Source organism: Nerophis ophidion, linkage group LG12 (assembly GCF_033978795.1).
Source record: "Nerophis ophidion isolate RoL-2023_Sa linkage group LG12, RoL_Noph_v1.0, whole genome shotgun sequence".
Taxonomy (NCBI): Eukaryota; Metazoa; Chordata; class Actinopteri; order Syngnathiformes; family Syngnathidae; genus Nerophis; species Nerophis ophidion.
Window position 1 is genome coordinate 29,918,199 of NC_084622.1, and position 20,093 is coordinate 29,938,291.

The 20,093-nt window shown below is 40.3% G+C and overlaps 1 protein-coding gene across 9 annotated transcripts in view; it reads left to right on the plus strand.

The window, feature by feature from the left end:
• Positions 1-20,093, plus strand: part of tjp1b (tight junction protein 1b) — a 129,085-nt gene that overhangs the window by 82,890 nt on the left and 26,102 nt on the right. For 5 of the 9 annotated variants that reach the window (XM_061917330.1, XM_061917328.1, XM_061917324.1 and 2 more), the window contains exons 2-9: positions 14,330-14,386; positions 14,769-14,893; positions 14,981-15,083; positions 15,225-15,540; positions 15,860-15,966; positions 16,694-16,862; positions 16,933-17,077; positions 18,809-18,942. In XM_061917330.1, the coding sequence (XP_061773314.1) occupies positions 14,339-14,386; positions 14,769-14,893; positions 14,981-15,083; positions 15,225-15,540; positions 15,860-15,966; positions 16,694-16,862; positions 16,933-17,077; positions 18,809-18,942 (1,147 nt within the window). In that variant the 5' untranslated portion in view covers positions 14,330-14,338. The remainder of the gene's footprint in view (positions 1-14,329; positions 14,387-14,768; positions 14,894-14,980; positions 15,084-15,224; positions 15,541-15,859; positions 15,967-16,693; positions 16,863-16,932; positions 17,078-18,808; positions 18,943-20,093) is intronic. The other 4 variants (XM_061917331.1, XM_061917332.1, XM_061917329.1 and 1 more) reach the window with 1 other exon arrangement.

Below are 20,093 nucleotides of genomic sequence, written 5' to 3' on the forward strand. Positions count from 1 at the left end.
ATTTAAATAAACATTTTTTCTGCTTGCCATTACCTAATTTTTTTTTCAAACAAATGCTCGTCATCAACTTTGAAATTGTACTTTTAACATGTTTGCATTAGGAAAACAAACTCCACTGTTAGCTGTCACATACTGTATGCACTATAGCTGTCATGTGAAGGGCTTTCGTAAAGGGAAGAATGATAATGATAATTGTAAGGGCCTACCCTTAGCCTCCAGTAGCCTCTAAAACAAAACGATTATGCATACACTGAACTAATATATATACATAAGAATGCATATGAATTAAAAAATAACCACAAGTCATACAATAATCTTATTTTAATAATTTTAACAACCCCTGTAATCCCTTTTTAAAAAGTTATTTGCTCCACACTAATGTTCCCTCTCAGGTGTGTGCCTGTGCATTTGCGCACTGCTCCCGAGTCCTGTGTCCTCCGCGCACGGAAAATCTATGCAGCGCACAAAATCCAAATCCAACCTAAACTCTGACCAGAATATACACGTAACAATGATAAATGATAAATAAATGACAATGTCTGCCGAGACATTTAAAAGGGAGAAGGAGCTCGGTCTGTATCAATATCATTACATTGAGAAAAACTGATCTGATGTTGTCGGCCGTAACTACGACAAAACCAGTATCTACAAAAAATGGCCACTTTCTGTTGTAATCACACCAAACAAACAAATGATGTGTCGTATTCACAGCATCCACTTTATTTCATTTACATCAAAAGACACACACTGTCTGCTCAGCCAGTGATGGTTCACGGCCGCAAAAACAATCTCCCAACACCACACATAAACTCCGTTAGGTCGTTGACTCGTTACACTGTGATTATGGTTCACACGAAGCCAATCAATGTCATTAACATCATGTTTTGTGTGCGTGTTGCTGTTGCAGCAGCAGAGTTCAGAGTTAAATGCTGCTTGCTTATTTTGGCAAAACAAACATGCACTTCACAACCACACTCTCAAAACATGTTTGCTTATTGTAGTGACATGTAATAAGAATGTTAATTTTGGGATATTAATCACGATCATGATTCCTAGATCCCATAAATTCCAAAAAACAAAACAAAAACTGCAAAAGCAATGAGGTATTCTACAGACAAAACGTTGTACACTGTATCCCATGCTTGTGTTACAGAATACATCTCATTGTGCAAAATGTGAATGTTATAAGGTGAACAAAATGTGATCTCTGAAACTTATTCATCTATGTTAACTAATGATGTCAGGTTTGGGACAGGTGTGATGCTGGTGTGGCGACAATGTGCATGTCTGATGTTGTTCACCTGTGGTCCAAAAGATGTTGAGGGTGTTTGTGCGTTTGCTCAGTGACATGAAAAATTGGAGGGGGAGCATTGGTCCATACCGCGTGGGGTTTGATCTTCCCATGGTTCTTCCCAGAGGTGGGTAGTGACGTGCTACATTTACTCCGTTACATCTACTTAAGTAACTTTTGGGATAAATTGTACTTCTAAGAGTAGTTTTAATGCAACATACTTTTACTTTTACTTGAGTATATTTATAGAGAAGAAACGCTACTTTTACTCCGCTTCATTTATCTACATTCAGCTTGCTACTCGCTACTGAGTTTTATCGATCTTTTAATGCACGCTTTTTGTTTTGATTTGTCAGACAGACCTTCAAAGTAGGATCCATCACATGCCTGCGTTTCACCAATCAAAGGCAGTCACTGGTGACGTTTGACTCCGTTTCACCAATCAAATGCAGTCACTGGTGACGTTTGACTCCGTTTCACCAATCAAATGCCGTCACTGGTGACGTTTGACTCCGTTTCACCAATCAAACAGAGCCAGGCGGTCACATGATTAACTGCACACTTTTTTTGTATTTTTTTTTATAAACCTTTAGTTATAAATTTCAACATTTACAAACAGTTGAAAATAATAATCAAAGTAATCACACAAACAGTACAAAACAGTTTAAAAAACGTGCAAAGGGGGCTGTAAATTCAATGTAACTAAAATAGAATGCCAAAAATATATATATCCAAAATAAACAAAGTGCAAAGCCATAGGCTCACTCAATCTCAGTAAATAACTTAAATTTGGAACATAGCATCATCGTTTTCACAGTTTTTTGTTTGTTAGAGGTAGAGTGTTTTAATGTAGAGTTCTAAATCTTTTTTAAAGGCACAAAACACAGGTCGGGTATTGAGAAACTTACATTTATGAATATAAAACTTAGCCAATAGTATAATGAGGTTGCAAAGGTAAAATTCATTTTCAATTTTTTTTTTCAATACAGTGTAAAACCAACTACATATTATTTAATATATATTATTGTTTTAGTTGCTTAAGACATATTCCTGGCTGAATTTGTTCATTGCTATTTTTATGTTTTTGTGGATTACTTGTTGCCGTCATCATTAAACGAACAGGTTACTCATCAGCTACTCAGTACTTGAGTAGTTTTTTCACAACATACTTTTTACTTTTACTCAAGTAAATATTTGGGTGACTACTCCTTACCTTTACTTGAGTAATACATCTCTAAAGTAAGAGCACTCTTACTTGAGTACAATTTCTGGCTACTCTACCTCTGGTTCTTCTCATCGGATGTAAGTGAGTGCAAGCAAACGCCAGCTGGGTTAGGATGCAAGTCCGGACCCCAGAAAGGAGTTGAGAAGAAGCCCAGGATGAGGAGCAGTAGAGCAGGGCCCAGGGCATTAAAAACTTATGTTAACTTATGTTATCATGATGTGTTCAATGTGGACTTGTAAAATGTGTTATTAGGGGGACATTTGAATAGCTTAAATACAAAAAAGTTACAAGACAACCATCCATCCATCCATCCATTTTCTACTGCTTGTCCCTCGGAGTCGCGGTGGGTGCGGGAGCCTCTCCCAGCTGCAATTACATGATAACACTCTGACTTGTTAAGTGGTTTATTGTAAAAACAAAGAACACACATTCTGTGTATTACACCAGGCACTGTCAACAACACTAAAAAAACAAGAAGATGGAAGGTGGTAATGAATGGAGTAGAGGAGCCCACATCAATACTCTTCAGCGGGCCCAGAATTCCTATCGAGTTATGGGCCCGCTGAAGAGTATTCCTATCGAATTCCTATCATGTGCACTGCAGTGCACATGATTGCAGTGCACATGGCCACTGCAATCATTGCAGTGGCCATCCGGAATGTATGACCATGCAGTTCGAGTTTTATAAATTGTTATTAGTTGCACTCTTTAATTAATCAATACAGCATAATATAAATAAAGCTTTTTTTCTAATCAATTTAATCAGTTAATCATTTCATCCCTGGATTTGACAAATAAATGTTGATTTTTGTCACAATCATAAGTTAAAGTTGGTTAAAAAAAATTCAAAACTGATGCAATGGCTGCAGTACAGAGTTTAAACAGGCTTGACGTTCTTTTTCTTTGCGTGTATCCTGATGGTTTAAACGACGAAGATGAAATGCGAGCACTCTCTAAGCATCTACCTAAAAGTGATATACATCAGCTTTAAAGCGTACACATTTTCCATTGGTTATGAAATATTTTGTGAAAATTGTGATGTTTTCCTCAGACAAATTGACCGCACTAAATCGACCCAAGTGCCTGAACGTGAGTGTGCACAGTTGTCTGTCTGTCTGTTGGCCCTACGATGGCCTTCCGCCAGAGTGCAGCGACGATAGGCTCCAGCCACCCTGTCCCCCAACCCCTAACCAGTGCGCCCCCTGCTTTATTGCACCATTAGTTTCACTTCTTCTGTGATGTTTGATTACTTTGAAGTCCATAGATTTTCTCATGAGCTCATGTTGCTTCAAGTTTCCATTATTACTTTTCCACCATCATACGGGGATAATTAATGGGAGATATCTCCTCAGGTCCCAGGGGGGGGTAATTGAATAAGGAAGTGCCTTTTTCTTCCAAACCACGCAACACCATATTAAATACACTCTGCTCATGAGAGAACCACCATTTTGCATTTGTTGGAAGGGTTAATTTTCACTGCCTAGGAACAACCTTGCACTCTGTGTATATATGTACATATATGTGTATATGCATACACATATACCTATATGTGTATGTATATACACATATATACATACACAGTGTTGGTGTTAGGAATTGGGACCCCATCAAGTCATAAAAATGGGGTCCCACAGTAAATTCTTGAGGCCCCACTTTTTTGTTAGCATTATGAAAACAAATGATAAATGTATGATTTATCCTGTTTTATCTCACTTTCTATATTTTTTGGGGGAAAAAGGTTGTCATTAACGTTATTTAATTAATAATGTTTATGCATATGTAAATATATTAAGTTATAAACATTCATTCACTTTCTTCTTTCCTTCATGGATCTAAACTTTACCGCTGCAGATATTTTTTTCTATATTTTTATTTGATAAGTTGTAGGTATGGCAGCACAGCAGAGGACAGGTTAGTACGGGTGCCTCACAATACGAAGGTCCTGGGTTCAATCCTGGGCTCAGGATCTTTCTGTGTGGAGTTTGCATGAGTTTGCGTGGGTTCCCTCCGGGTACTCTGGCTTCCTCTCACCTCCATAGACATGCACCTGGGGATAGGTTGATTGGCAACACTAAATTGGCCCTAGTGTGTGAATGTGAGTGTGAATGTTGTCTGTCTATCTGTTTTGGCCCTGCGATGAGGTGGCAACTTGTCCAGGGTGTACTCCGCCTTCCAGCCGTTTGCAGCTGAGATAGGCTCCAGCACCCTAAGCGACTACGAAGGGGACAAGCGGTTGAAAATGGATGGAAGTTGTAGGTGTATTTATTTCAGTATGAAAGCGTAAAACGTTCTTTGCCTCGGTTATGGAATTATGATAATGGTGTGCCAGGGCATATATACATTAGTTATGTAACGCTTAAATCTCAAGAGTCTACATCAATTTCAGATATCCATCATTTCTAAGTTTTTGGGGGGTTTTTAAATGTGTTTTTTTGTTGGTTTATTTTTCTTCCCCCTTTTTTTTTTATGGCAAATATGCAAAATCTTCCACAAAAAATATTTGTCAAAGTGCAATATTTTGATGTGAAGTAATCGGGGCCTTGAATAGGTCAATAATTTATAAAAACGCTGATTTTGATTCAATATTATGTTTTTAGCAATGACCGTTTTAAAGAAAAAAACACCCTTGTTTTATTAGTCAACATTGCAACTTTATCAAAATTACAGTTCATCTGTAAGCTTTTTTATTCCACTTTTGTTCCGTTTTTGTCTATTTTAATCGTATTTTTAAAATGCGCTGTGGGACTTTTAAAACTTTAGCTGCAGGCCGCAAACGGCCTCCGGTCCAATCATTTAAAACCCCTGCTCTAGATAATAGAACATTTAATCTGATAAGTCTATTGATAAAAAGCAGAGGCGGGCGATGCATGCATGTTCATCATAACGCACAGTCATCATTTCTGCTTCAGTAAACAATGACGTTGATGACGTCACTGTCAGCGATGCAAGCGACACCTGCTAACTTGTCAGCCACTTCTCCAAGAGACTCCTTTGAACACTCCTCGCACATTACCATTTCAAAAGGCACATCTTTTTCCCGTTTGTTGACCTGCAAAGTATGTTTTTGGGGCGGAGGAGCCTGGTCGAGTGCTGGTTAGCTTGAAGCTAACCAGCAAGTCTCCATCCTCAAACGATGGTCGATCCAGCGGGAGATAAAAGTGAAGTTTCCATGGACTCACAAAGACTAAAACAAGTCATTTACTGGAGACATGGCACAGGATGAATTTAAAAAAGTTGACTTTACACTCAGTGTTAACCATGAAGTCTCTCTTTTGACAGCCCCTCACGTTAAAGTTGTCCAAGTGCAAACTGAGGCAGTATTTCTGATAGATAAAACTTGCGGCGAATCAAAATTTAAGAAATTGAAACGGAAAGTTTGTTACTTTGAAGACGACCATAAATTTGACAGAAATTTGACCCGGCAAATATTAAATTAATCAAAACACCGGCGTAAAGTGATAATCAATAAAAAAATAAAAAAATCCGCATCCCAGGGACGAGCGGACTTCCCTAAATGCGGGTCCTGTCTGATGGCAATGCATACAAAGACACAAAGTGCGTTAACACCAACAGTGATATATACTCAGAATCAGAAATACTTTATTAATCCCAGAGAGGAAATTAAAATTTTCATTTATACATATATAAGTTTAAATGTTTGTGTGTGTATGTATATATTTATTTATTTGTGTTTGTTTTGTTTTCTTATGCAGTGTTTTCTGCTTTTTTTATGCTGAGACCTTTGTAAGTATAGTAATTGGCTAATCATGGAGCTAACTATTACTTTCAGCCCTAATTCAATAGGTATATACATTATTAGGTGGACAATTGATTTACAGGGACACTGTTCGTGCCTACATTAAATTAGAGTGTGACATATTGTGTATTGATTTGACACAGTCCATTGTGACCACATATTTCCTGCCTCTCAGCTGTGCGATCCATCTGTGTGAAAGTCCATCTGTCTTGTGGCTGCTCCCAAGTTGCTTGGTCGTAATCTGCCCCCCAAGCATGGCCTGAGCGTCTCCACCAAGCTGCCAACGTTGGCTCTGCCTTGCGGCATGAGGCTTGTGTTGGCCAGCACCAGTTGTTTGTGCTCAGGCAGGACATGCACTGCAAAAACACATCAGTCACTGGTGCAGCTTGAACGGCCATCTGGAAACGAGCTGTTATAAACCCACCGATGCTCTAGCGCTACTCCTCTTTTGGTTAAACAAATCTTCAGTGCTGAATTGGCAAAGGAACATCCCATTGTAGTACAAGAGGTTAGTTCCAAAATATAAAGGAATTGTGCATTTTGTGATAAAAGCATGAAATTTGGTACACTTATAGCCAAAGGCATTCTCAAAAGATATGGATGTGGAGCCATCATGAATTTTCAACATGGCGCTCATGGCAGCCATTTTTCAAAATGTCCGACAGCAACAACTGTTTTCTTATGAATGATGGATTTAGTATGATATTTCAGACTTATTTACCGTTCATACTACTTGGTAAATGTCTTTTGGATAGTGGATAATTTTCACTGAAAATTCAAAATGGCCGCCAACTGGTTAGGAATGGATGATCTCTATGTTTAATTATACATTTATCTTGATGCAGAATTTGAATTGGGAACTTTGGAATTTCTAAGAATCGTCTTTCTATCTCAAAATACTCATGTTAAGCAAAGGAAACCTAGGGTCTGTCACAGAAAAAACTAATCTCACTCGCCTTCACAGACAGAAAGGGCTGTGCACTGTAAGTGGGATTTTTTTGTACTTACACTGCCCAACACAACCCTTCTTGCATTTGCATGAGACAAGTTCATAACTTGACTGGCCTGCATCTAGTAGGCATGTCCATAAGGGTTCATAGTCCCCCTCAGGTGACTTTGACCAGCCCCATTCGCACGGTAAAGGTAGTTCTGGTGTTGACACCACACGTGCCCTCCTAGGTATACAGCTCTCTTAACATGCTCTTTTAGGGCAGCCTTGGTAGGGGGGATTGTTTGCACATTGTGCCTCATCGAGCCCACTCACACCTGGATAAGGGAAATGGCACTGTGAGGATCCTGTTCCTGGACTTCTCGAGTGCCTTTAATACCATCCAGCCCCGCCTCCTTCAGGACAAGCTCTACAAAATGCAAGTGGACCCCTACCTGGTTGCCTGGATTTCGAACTACCTCACCGACAGGACACAGTACGTCAGACTGAAGGACATCACGTCTGACACTGTGATCAGCAGCACCGGAGCAACGCAGGGAACGGTGCTGGCCCCTCTTCTCTTCACCCTGTACACCGCTGACTTCTGCTACAACTCCGAGCTGTGTCACATCCAGAAGTACGCGGATGACACAGCCATCGTCGGGTGCATCAGGGACGGCAGAGAGGAGGAGTTTCGGAACCTGGTGAGGGACTTTGTTGTCTGGTGCCACACGAACGTCTTGCAGCTCAATCCGTCAAAGACCAAGGAGCTGGTCATTGACTTTGGGAGGTCGAGTCCACGGTCACAACCTATTGTGATCGAGGGAGTTGAGGTACAGACCGTGGACTCATTCAAGTACCTCGGGGTTTGGGTGGACAATAAGCTGGACTGGACTGTTAACACGGACCACCAGTACAAGAAAGGACAGAGCAGGCTGTACTTCCTCAGGAGACTGCACTCCTTCAACATTTGTAGAAAACTCCTGTGGATGTACTACCAGTCTGTGGTTGCCAGTGTTCTGTTCTACATGGTAGTGTGCTGGGGGGGCAGTACATCTAAGAAGGACAGCTCCAGACTTGAGAAACTGATCAGGCGGGCCGGTTCTACAATCGGAATGAAACTGGACTCACTGGTGACGGTGGCAGAGAAGAGGACTGTGGACAAACTAGTGAGCATCCTGGATGATGCCAGTCACCCTCTGCATAGCGTTATCAGTAGCCAGAGGAGCCTGTTCAGTGCTAGACTGCTTCATCCCAAGTGCAGGACTAATAGATTCAAAAACTCCTTTGTCCCACACGCCATTAGACTGTACAACTCCTCTCTGGGACGGGGGACGGGGGGTATTAGGATGACAGGGGATGCAAAACATTAACAGTGCAATACGATTTCATAACATGGTCACTACTGCCTACTTTGTCTTGTTATATTCTTATTTTACTGTTATATTGTTATTCCCATTGTTTTTATTCTTTTTGTAATATTTATTTTGTTTCCTTTTAAACCCCCATTATTTACTTTTTTACTTTTTTTATTTATTTTTTTTTTTTTAATTGATCTCAACTCTGTACACTGCTGCTGGAATTTTAATTTTCCTGAAGGAACTCTCCTGAAGGAATCAATAAAGTACTATCTATCTATCTATCTTTGCAAATAACTTCCTCCTTGCCGTATTGATTTCTGTACATGTGCTGGCTCAGTCATAGACTAAGATAACAAACCTCTCAATTGTGGCCATTACCTCCTGTGGTATGTCATCTGGGGCTGAAGACCCTTTCAACAGGGCATGTGTAAGTTCTGGAAGCACAGACCATACAGCCCATGCAGTCTTTTCCCCATGGCCAACAAATCTTGACACAGTGTCACAACCCGTCAATGCATGGAACTCTGGTAGTGCACATGCTTTCTCGGGCCCGATCCCTGCTGCAATTTCATGGGCTGCCAAATATCGAAAATTCCTACCAGTACCAAAAGCCAACCAAAGCTCATCTTCTGGTTGTAGAATCTGAGCCACTGCCACAGCCAGCACCACAACATCAGTATAAACTGTTTGGATCATAATTTTGTGGTGGCCGTTTTTTGCTGCATGGGCTACGTGCAATAACATGCGACTATCCGCTTCCTCATGCGTGCAAGGAGCAATCGATGTCCTTTCTGGGAGAAGTGGCTTGCTAAGGATTTCCATGTCACTTGTGATGACAAGCTGTTTATCCTCCTGCACAAACCATCTGAGCAGAGCCTCCGAGAGAAAGGCAAACAACTCAGTCTTATTGCTATCAACTCTAAGAAAGTGTTGCCAGTACTTTTTTTTTTCCATTGGGTAGAATTTCAATTACAATAAAATAGATGATAGTACACTTGAAATTCTAGATTTAATTTCAGAAATATGGCTGCCATCTTGTTGTAGGTGACCAGTGGTCACAAAGCGTGACTATTGTGGTCACCATTTCTGAGTTAGAAGGAAGTTTCTGGTTTGACACCGAGATCACCCATATCAGACAATCATAAATGTGATGGCTGCAATCTTGAAGATGTCAGCCATCTTGAATATTTAATGACACATTTATATTATCCAAAAGACGTTTACCAAGTACTATGTATGGTAAATAAGTCTGAAATATCATATTATATCCATCATTTTTCGGGCTTCACGGTGGCAGAGGGGTTAGTGCGTCTGCCTCACAATACGAAGTTCCTGCAGTCCTGGGTTCAAATCCAGGCTCGGGATCTTTCTGTGTGGAGTTTGCCTGTTCTCTCCGTGAATGCGTGGGTTCCCTCCGGGTACTCCGGCTTCCTCCCACTTCCAAAGACATGCACCTGGGGATAGGTTGATTGGCAACACTAAATTGGCCCTAGTGTGTCAATGTGAGTGTGAATGTTGTCTGTCTATCTGTGTTGGCCCTGCGATGAGGTGGCGACTTGTCCAGGGTGTACCCCGCCTTCCGCCCGATTGTAGCTGAGATAGGCGCCAGCGCCCCCCGCGACCCCGACCGGGAATAAGCGGCAGAAAATGGATGGATGGATCCATCATTTCATAAGCGAACAGTTGTTACTGACAGCCATTTTGAAAGATGGCTGCCATGGGTGCCATTTTTAAAATTCATGGTGGCTCCATATCCAAATCTTTTGAGAACGCCTTTGGCTATAAGTGTACCAAATGTCATGCTTTTATCACAAAATGCACAATCGTTTTGGTTACCAGCTGCACTATTGTGGAACATTTTGTGGTTACTTGGGTGTTGATGTCAGCATCTCCTGTGCGCCATGCCACTTCTGTAATGGGCACCATTAGTTTGAGTTTATGAATAATGCAAACTTTTAAGTAGTTTATAGTACTGGTGGGCCTTGTGTTACAAACAAATTCAATTCATACAACTGCAAGGTAAATTTAGTTACATTGTAAGTCTAAACTCAAAGTAAATTAACACTTAAGTCACTCACACTGTAAACAGAACACATGGATCACATATAAAATGTATTGAAAAGGAAAAAAATGGTAATGATGACAGAACAACTCCTTACTTTTGTATCTGATGTTGTCTTGCAAGAACGGGAAAGACAGGCTTGTTTGGCGGTGGAAGTTTAAATAGTGAGATCTCTATGCAGCTTCGTTATTACTGTAGATTTTTTTTTTTTTTTTTTTTTTTTTTTTTTTACATGTTCAAAGATATCCTTAATGATGGTGGAAACATTTTAGGGGCTAGGACCAAACCATTTTGCCAATGTGGATTTCTTCACTTCTCCACTGAGCATTTTACAATAACTAATTTCACCTCACTTTCCTTTTTTGTTTGTTTGTTTGTTTGTTTTGGTTTTACATGCTGCCACCAGAAGTTTCTGCCTCACACATGGGAGACATCATGAATGTTAAAGTTGAGAAGAAAACCTTAAAAACAAAAGGCATGTTGTCAGTGTAACAATATGCTACAACGTATTTATCTGCCTGCACGTGACAACTACGTTTTTTTTTTTTTGTAAAAAGGACCACCAATAGTTGTGTTAAGATTTTTGTCTGTATTAAATTATGTTGGAATTATTGTATGTGCCTACTTGTGCAACAGTCATGTGTTGGTCGGGATGAAGATGAAAGCAAAACCTGGACTGCTTAAAATTACAGAATTTGTTCTTGTAATATCACAATAAAAGTTAACTTTACCTCACCACAATAGTCCCATTTTGGCCTGTGACACACCCGGCCAGTGCAACTTGTCGCTAGTCTACATACTTTGTTCATCTAAAAGGTAGAGGCCTTTTGGTACCCAAAAAGCAGCAGTGTTCCCTGACAAGCTCTGCAAATGTCAGGCCCCTTAAAAAAAACAACACCAAAGTGTCGTGCCGGCCCACCCCCCCAGTTGCCGGAGAAACACTCTGTAGGAGGGGGAAAGCAAAACTGTACTCCTTCAAAGGGAAAAGCAAAAGTGCGTGCGTGTGCATGCTTGTGTGTTGAAGAGAGGGAGCTTGGTGTAGAAGAGATAAAAAGAACTGGTGGGCACTTTGATGCTTTACAGTTCTTTTTGATTTTTTAAAAGAATTGTTGGGTTTTGATCCACCATCCATTTTCTACAGCTCGTCCCTCATGGGGTTGCAGGGGGCTGAAGTCTATCCCAGCTGCACTTAGTCTTTTTATATATGTATGCATACATGTGAAAAAGAGGTCTAAACAAGCAAATTTGAAGTCTAATTGCAGTTTCCAGGCGGGGCTGCTGATCAATAGCACAGCACCGTAAATTGACCTTCTTGAAAGAGTCTGTTGGAAAAATTGTTTCTGCAGTCACTTTATTAGTCACATGCATGTCTTCCCGCCTCACAAATGCTACAGGAGGGAGTGGTTTGATTTAAATGTGCTTGCACCCTTCCTGTGTTGAATCCCACCATAAGCTGCCTGAGGAATTAATTAATGACTGCGGCTGCCAGGACAAGACAGTGTGGCCCCTCTTGTTGCGATGTATGCCGCCGTGTCTCATTAAGAATCCTGTTCGCTAAATCATTATTAGGTTGTCTCGTCAAATCAGAGTAGTAATATTGATCCTGCTGAAAAAAAAAATCAACTGCAACTATGGAGGGAAGTGTGGCATTTTCTCACCTGCTTGGGAATCAATTTACATTGCAAATGAGGCTTGTTGGATGCAGCTTTTACTACCCTCCAAACTTGATGGTGTTTTATAAGCAGCCATTAAACATCAAGTGGAGGTGAAATGATGGAGAAGCATCGATCAGTTAAAGAATGATCTTTGAAGGGGGTGTTGAGGACAAGGTCGCCCTAACAGCGGAAGGAGTCAACCTTCGTCTCATCCTCTCATGGGGTTACTGTGACCAAGGCTGTGCTTTAATTTAATTTACTCCGTCAGTGTGTCCTCATTTTAGCTTACAACGTTTTGATCATTGTGTTAAGTACACTATAAACAAGGGAGTGTGTCCTTAAACTTCCAGGTAGGAGAACGTATGTGTGCTGTGTTGGATACATTCTGTGGATTACCTCTTGTAGTTTGCATATAGCTGCCGATTGATAATGATTTCATCTCAGCAGTCCCCCAACCTTTATTAAGCCACAAACAGGTCCACATGCCCACAAACCTCATATGGAAATGCCATTTTCTATAAAAAAAAAAATGTATCTCTGCTCACTCAAGTTGTCTGTGACTCAGTTTGGCCCCAAGTGGCTGGGGTCCTCTGACTTTGTCGGGTTTTATTCAAACTATATGGCAACTTTTTGGGCAACAGTAATTTCCTTAAGTTGAGTAACATCAAAACAAGGCTTCGAAACATTTATCACAGAAAAATTATGGAAATTGGAAATGGATTTTCCCCAAGAGATTGTATTTACAATACTGTGAAATAGGGCTGGGCGATATGACCTTTTTTTAATATCTCAATATATTTATGCCATATCACGATGCACGATGTGTATCTCAATATTTTGCCTTAGCCTTGAATTAACACTTGATGCATATAATCACAGCAGTATGATGATTCTGTGTCTACATTAAAACATTCTTGTTCATACTGCATTAATATATGCTCATTTTAAACTCATGCAGAGAGGGAAATCACAACAAATGTCAATTGACCAAGACTGTGTTTATTAAACAGTTATTAAGCAGTGGCACAAACATTCATGTCATTTCCAAAAAAGAAAGTGCAAGATGGTCAGAGACATTTTAAAACAAGCTTTTAGTGCACTTTTGTGCATGATGTCACTAAGATGACATATCAAAACAACACTTAATTAAAGTGGACTTTTTGTACAGAACGCCACTACAATAGTTTAAAAGAAATAAAGTGCACTTTTGTGCATGATAGCATGACAAGATATTTCAATAACTGTCAAAAATGAGCTGCATAATAGGAAATCAAATCGCTATGTGGTACATTACTACGAACGTTATCTCCTTATATTGTTGACTATTTTTTTCATACGGTGTTGATGTGGAAATGGTTGCCTCTGTATTTTGTTGGTGTGTCACCGAATGGAGATGTTGACATGCAGAGTAAGCACTCTTCATTCTCTTACAGGTGACATTTCAAATGATGCTACATATTAGTAGTAATGCTACTTTTTGTAGCAACGCTTTTGCCACTCACTTGACATATTACGGTTGTTTGTTCGACATATTCCTACTTGAAGCCAAACCACCACAAGACGATGGACCCCCAGCTGTTTTTCTTGGGAATTAATTATTCCTTCATTTGTTACCAGATTCGTATCTTCATCTCTCGCATTACCACTTGCACCACAGCTAACATTACCCATGCTGCTACCTCTCTGCTCCGCGAGGGGGTATACGTATGTGACGTATGTAAGAAAGTGCGCTTGCTGTCTGTGAGAAGGACAGACAACAAAGAGTGGGAAGAGCCTGTAATGTAATGCCCGCAGCTAAAAGCAACTGCGTGGGAACGTATACTCGAATATCACGATATAGTCATTTTGTATATCGCACAGAGACAAACCCGCGATATATCGAATATATATCGCGGGTCACATATATCGAGTATATCGATATATCGCCCAGACCTACTGTGAAATGTGTTGATTTACCAGCTGTCAAAATGACATCTGTTGGTGAAATTTACAGGACATAACATTTTTTGTAACTGTGTTACTCATCATCTCCTTTGTGTTTCTTTTCTAGAGCGCAGCAATGGAGGAGACTGTCATTTGGGAACAGCACACTGTAACACTGCACAGGGTAAGTATTCGAAAATCCTCTTTGCAAACCAGTTCCTGGTCCAAATCTCTGTATATCTTTACTCCTCTGCACTTTGGTGCTGATTATACAATGCACGTAAATGAAGCTGTTAAAATGCAGGCACTTTCCTAGTGTTGCACAGCAATTTGATGCAGATACTTACAGGTACTTCAGTCATTGAATTAGGTTCCACATTGTAGAAAATAGCAAGAGTTTGACTGATATGGTCCACTTTGTTAAGTGTTGCATATTTATGTAAATATATGTATGTATTTGTGTGTGTGTATATATATAAATATATATATATATATATATATATATATATATATATATATATATATATATATATATATATAAATTTATGCTGTGTATATACATACAGGCACCAGGGTTTGGCTTTGGGATAGCCATATCAGGAGGTCGAGATAACCCTCATTTTCAGAGCGGCGAGACCTCCATTGTCATTTCAGATGTGCTAAAAGGCGGCCCAGCTGAAGGCCTACTACAGTAGGTTATCCTGCTTTTACCCTTTAATAGTACTGTTATATTTCCCTATCCTATTCCTGAATGTCTCATCGATGTCTTACCCTGTAGGGAAAATGACAGAGTGGTCATGGTCAATGCTGTGTCCATGGATAACGTGGAGCATGCATACGCAGTCCAGCAGCTTCGTAAAAGTGGAAAAATTGCCAAAATTGTGAGTCAAAATGCTGTTATTAGTTGCTGAAAAACGGAGATGTCTAATGTGCTTTTGTCATTTCTCACTTCTAACTGATCAATGCGATCAATGCATCCCTCTGTAAGTGATCCTTTCTTTTATCCGCTTTACTTTGTGCAGACAATCAGAAGGAAAAGGAAGGTGCACGTCCCCATGGGTCGCCTCGGGGAGCGGGAAACCATGTCGGAGCACGATGAGGAGGAGGACAGCTATGACGAAGAGATATATGAGACGCGGAGTGGACGTAGCGGCGCATACAGTGGCGTGGGCGGAGCCATGGGCCGACGAAGCGGTCGGAGCTGTGGTCGAAGAGACAGGGAACGTGAACGCAGTGGCTCAAGAGAGAGGAGTCTCTCGCCGCGGTCGGATCGCCACTCGCACAATTTACCCCCTCGTCCTGCCAAGGTGACACTGGTCAAATCGCGCAAGAATGAAGGTGAGGCTCACAAAGTCGGGAACACAGGAGAGAGAGGCAGTTCACGTGTTAATCACCTCCAATTTTCTTTTCCCACTGCTTTTAACAGTTGAGTCAGCTTTAGAATAAGAACTCCCAAGTCAATTTTGGTTAACAGCCAGGCAACACAAAACTTGCCAGCTGCAGCAGAATCCAAGTTAACTCAAATAAATCTAAGTAAAAGAGGAATTAATCTTCTCTAATCTTCACTTTGTTAATCTTGGAGGAAGTAGCAGCATCTAAACGTGATCAGCGCTGTACTCTGTGCTAACCTTGTCATTTGTTGTTGTCGTTCTCCAAGCAGAGTATGGTCTGCGCCTTGCCAGCCACATCTTCGTCAAGGACATCTCCCCTGAGAGCCTGGCAGCCAGGGATGGAAACATCCAAGAAGGGGATGTCGTACTGAAGGTAAGGCTAAGGGAAGGAAACATAATGAAACATTAAATTGGACACCTAACACACCTAAACACCAAAATATGTGGCATGATGTCCTCGGCTTCTATTTTGTTTTTTAGAAGTGCAAATCAGAAGTGGGAATGTTGTAGTATTGTTGAGTAGCAGCCCCTTCATCTTTTGTCTTGCTGTTTTGTGCTCTCAAATGTTGCATAACAGCATTTCCAGATGCAGCCTAATGTTTCCAGAAGCGCCTCTGTTTCTGCAGCGCATGTAAAGTAGCTGTGTGAGCGTAACAGGTATCTTTTGATCTGTACTTGTTCTCAATCAATTATCTTCAGGCCGGTTCTCTTTTAATGTCTGCAAGAAATTAATTCTATTCAAATAAAAGTATTATGCGACCCTCAGCCTACTTCACTATTTACTGTCCAGCTGCAACATGAGGTTTCTCCGCAATATCTCATTAAATCCAAAATAAGAGCAGTCTCGATCCAAACTGAGCAGCTCATGTTTGGAAAGGGAGTACTTTATTGGATCTCAATGGCCCATGTATCTAATGAAGAATCCCGTGATGGGGTATTTCCTTGTCGGCTGTTTCTCATCACTCTTTAATTTGATTTCACCCTAAAATATATGACCGGTGCTGCTCTTAATGTCAAATCCAATTATGTATATTAAATATGGTAATAAAATGCTCCTTCATCATGTCACAGCTAGAAATCTTTTTTCCCTCTGCTCCTAGATCAACGGCACAGTGACAGAAAACCTCTCTTTGATTGATGCCAAGAAGCTGATAGAAAGGTCAAAGGGCAAGCTAAAAATGGTTGTTCAGAGGGACGACAGGGCAACCTTGTTGAACATCCCTGACCTTGATGATAGCATTCCTTCAGCAAACGCCTCTGACAGAGACGGTGAGAGTGGCGATAAGTGGTTGGCCTCTTTCACCAGGGTGTGTTTGAACAGTGTTATGTGTATGATCAGACATTTCAGATATCCATTCGCTGGCATCAGACCATTCCAATCGATCGCATGACCGACATCGTAGCAGCCGCTCCCGCTCTCCAGACAGGCGATCGGAAGCCTCAGAACACTCCAGACATTCGCCTCCTCAAATCAGCAATGGCAGGTAAGGACCACCTATCCACTAATTAATGTTTCATCCTGAAGCAGCAGATTTATATTAAAAAAACACATTCCCTTTTGCCCTTTTGCTACAATCGGCATGTTTTAATTAGGGCTGTCAAAGTTAACGCAATAGCAAGTTAAGACTAATTTCTTTTAAAGGCAGTAATGTTATGTTTGTTTGTTTAGAGTTGAGGTGCTATATTGTTTAATAAACAAACATATTCAGTCCCATGTTAGTTGTATTATAAACTTGAAAATGATCTGTCCAAGGTACATTTATTAAGACAAAAAATATATGTCTGCAATTATTTCGATAAATTATGAGTTAATTACGGACAGTGCGATTAAATATTTTAACGTTTGACAGCCCTAGTTATGATCCAAAACTGCTACCAGTTGCCTCAATTAATGAGCTTTTCTTATTTTAATTTTCTTTTCTGGGGCCAGCTGGAGAATACCGTAATTTTTCCATTGAAAATTAGTTGTAGATCTAGTAATAATTATAGAAATCCTCTGTAGGTTGATAGTGTTGATTTAATTTGTTTTTACTATGGGAAATCATAATTTCAAGAATGAAATATATTATTTTGTCATGTAATAGCGAGACCAACGTGTAACAGTATTATAAATCATTCAGCAATGCACCTTGTTTTCACATTAGGTTTCACAGTCTTGCAACACACAATTATCTGGTTTTGTTTTCTGTATTATCATCTTCCTAAAATAATGGTCTTTGTCATTTTTTGACCAAAATCATATATTTTGCATAATTTGTCTTTTTACGATGCTGGCCACCTGTGGTTGAACATATCACAGGGTTATCCTTTATTGAAAAACTTGAAAATACGATTTAAAACATATATTCAGAAAGATGATAATATTTTGGAATACAATCCAAGTATTTGTTAAGTATGGTTTCAAAAGTTAAGGTGTTAAACATGTTCCTTATTTAAATGGGTTTTTAATTCTCTTTCCTCTACTGCACTCTGAAGTCAGCTACACATTTAGGTTTTTGCCGATATCATTTTGTAACAATACTGTATAAATTATTCTAAATTGATGTTACTTTGCTGGTTCCTGCTGGGATTGTTAGGCTACACTTCTGGTTGAATGGCAAATTGGAATGCTGTGCTGAAAAGCTAAGCTTGTAACGGCACTGTATCAATGTCTAATGTGGCTACCAGGGCAGTGGACAAGCTTGTTTAAAATGCCAATTCTGTCGACATACCTCAAGCCCACACCACAACACTATAAATTCACACACTGGTTTGGCATTTTGCCAGCATTGATGGGCTAAAGCAGTAAGTTGTAAACAAGTAAGGGGGTGTGTTGGTGTCTGTTTTTTGGCCAAGTGCGTGATATTTATGCAAAAGACACCACTTTGTGGCCTTGATGATGACTTTTGGAATATATTATTATTCCGCATCCTTACAACTGTGCAGGCATTTACATATTCAGAAAGCATATGAGATCTTCTAAAAATAAAACCTAAAAACTGAAAAAATATGCCCTTGAAGACCAAGATGCAGCAGGCTGTGTCATTTGACCTGTTTTTAAATTTTTTTCCACTCATGTGAACATGTTAAATCCACTTTAGTGTAGTGCAAGCCTGCTTATAGTTATATTTAGTCAAGATGAGGATCTTTGCGTTATCGCCTGTCGCTTTCTAGCTCTTGTAGTGCTATCTATGTTTGAAGTTGAACCGAGCAAAATCCATATCCTTCATCCTCAGTCACAGAAGTCGAGATGAGGAACGGATATCAAAAGCGGCCTCAACACCAGCAAAGCTTTCAGAAGAACTTCCTCTGCCCAAGCCGAAGGAGGCAACACTTGCTCGGGATGAGAAACTACTTCCGCCGCTTCCAGGTCAGACACACAGGCGTTAGCAGTTAAACTCAATATTTGCCAGTGTGTCCTCCATTTCAGAAGCAGCAGAACAGCAACAAATAAATCGAGCTGGACACAGCTGGATTTTTTTAAACTATATATATGTGTGTGTGAGTGTGTGTGTGTGTGTGTGTGTGTGTGTGTGTGTGTGTGTGTGTGTGTGTGTGTGTGTGTGTGTGTGTGTGTGCGTGTGCGTGTGCGTGTGCGTGTGCGTGTGCGTGTGTGTGTGTGTGTGCGTGCGTGTGAGTGTGTGCGCGTGCGTGTGTGATATGTATGTACGTACAAACCCCGTTTCCATATGAGTTGGAAATTGTGTTAAATGTAAATTCAAACGGAATACAATGATTTGCAAATCATTTTCAACCCATAATTCAGTTGAATATGCTACAAACACAACAAATTGGATGTTCAAACTGATACATATTTTTTTTTTTGTTGCAAATAATCATTAACTTTAGAATTTGATGCCAGCAACACGTGACAAAGAAGTTGGGAAAGGTGGCAATAAATACTGATAAAGTTGGGGAATGCTCATCAAACACTCATTTGGAACATCCCACAGGTGTGCAGGCTAATTGGGAACAGGTGGGTGCCATGATTGGGTATAAAAACAGCTTCTCAAAAAATGGTCAGTCTTTCACAAGAAAGGATGGTGCGAGGTACACCCCTTTGTCCACAACTGCGTGAGCAAATAGTCAAACAGTTTAAGAACGTTTCTCAATGTGCAATTGCAAGAAATTTAGGTATTTCAACATCTACGGTCCAATATCATCAAAAGGTTCACAGAATCTAGAGAAATCACTCCACGTAAGCGGCATGGCCGGAAACTAACATTAAATGATCGTGACCTTCGATCCCTCAGACGGCACTGCATCAAAAATTGACATCAATCTCTAAAGGATATCACCACATGAGCTCAGGAACACTTCAGAAAACCACTGTCACTAAATACAGTCGCCACATCTGTAAGTGCAAGATAAAGCTCTACTATGCAAAGCGAAAGTCATTTATCAACAACATCCAAAAACCCCGCCGGCTTCTCTGGGCCCGAGATCATCTAAGATGGACTGATGCAAAGTGGAAAAGTGTTCTGCGGTCTGACGAGTCCACATTTCAAATTGTTTTTGGAA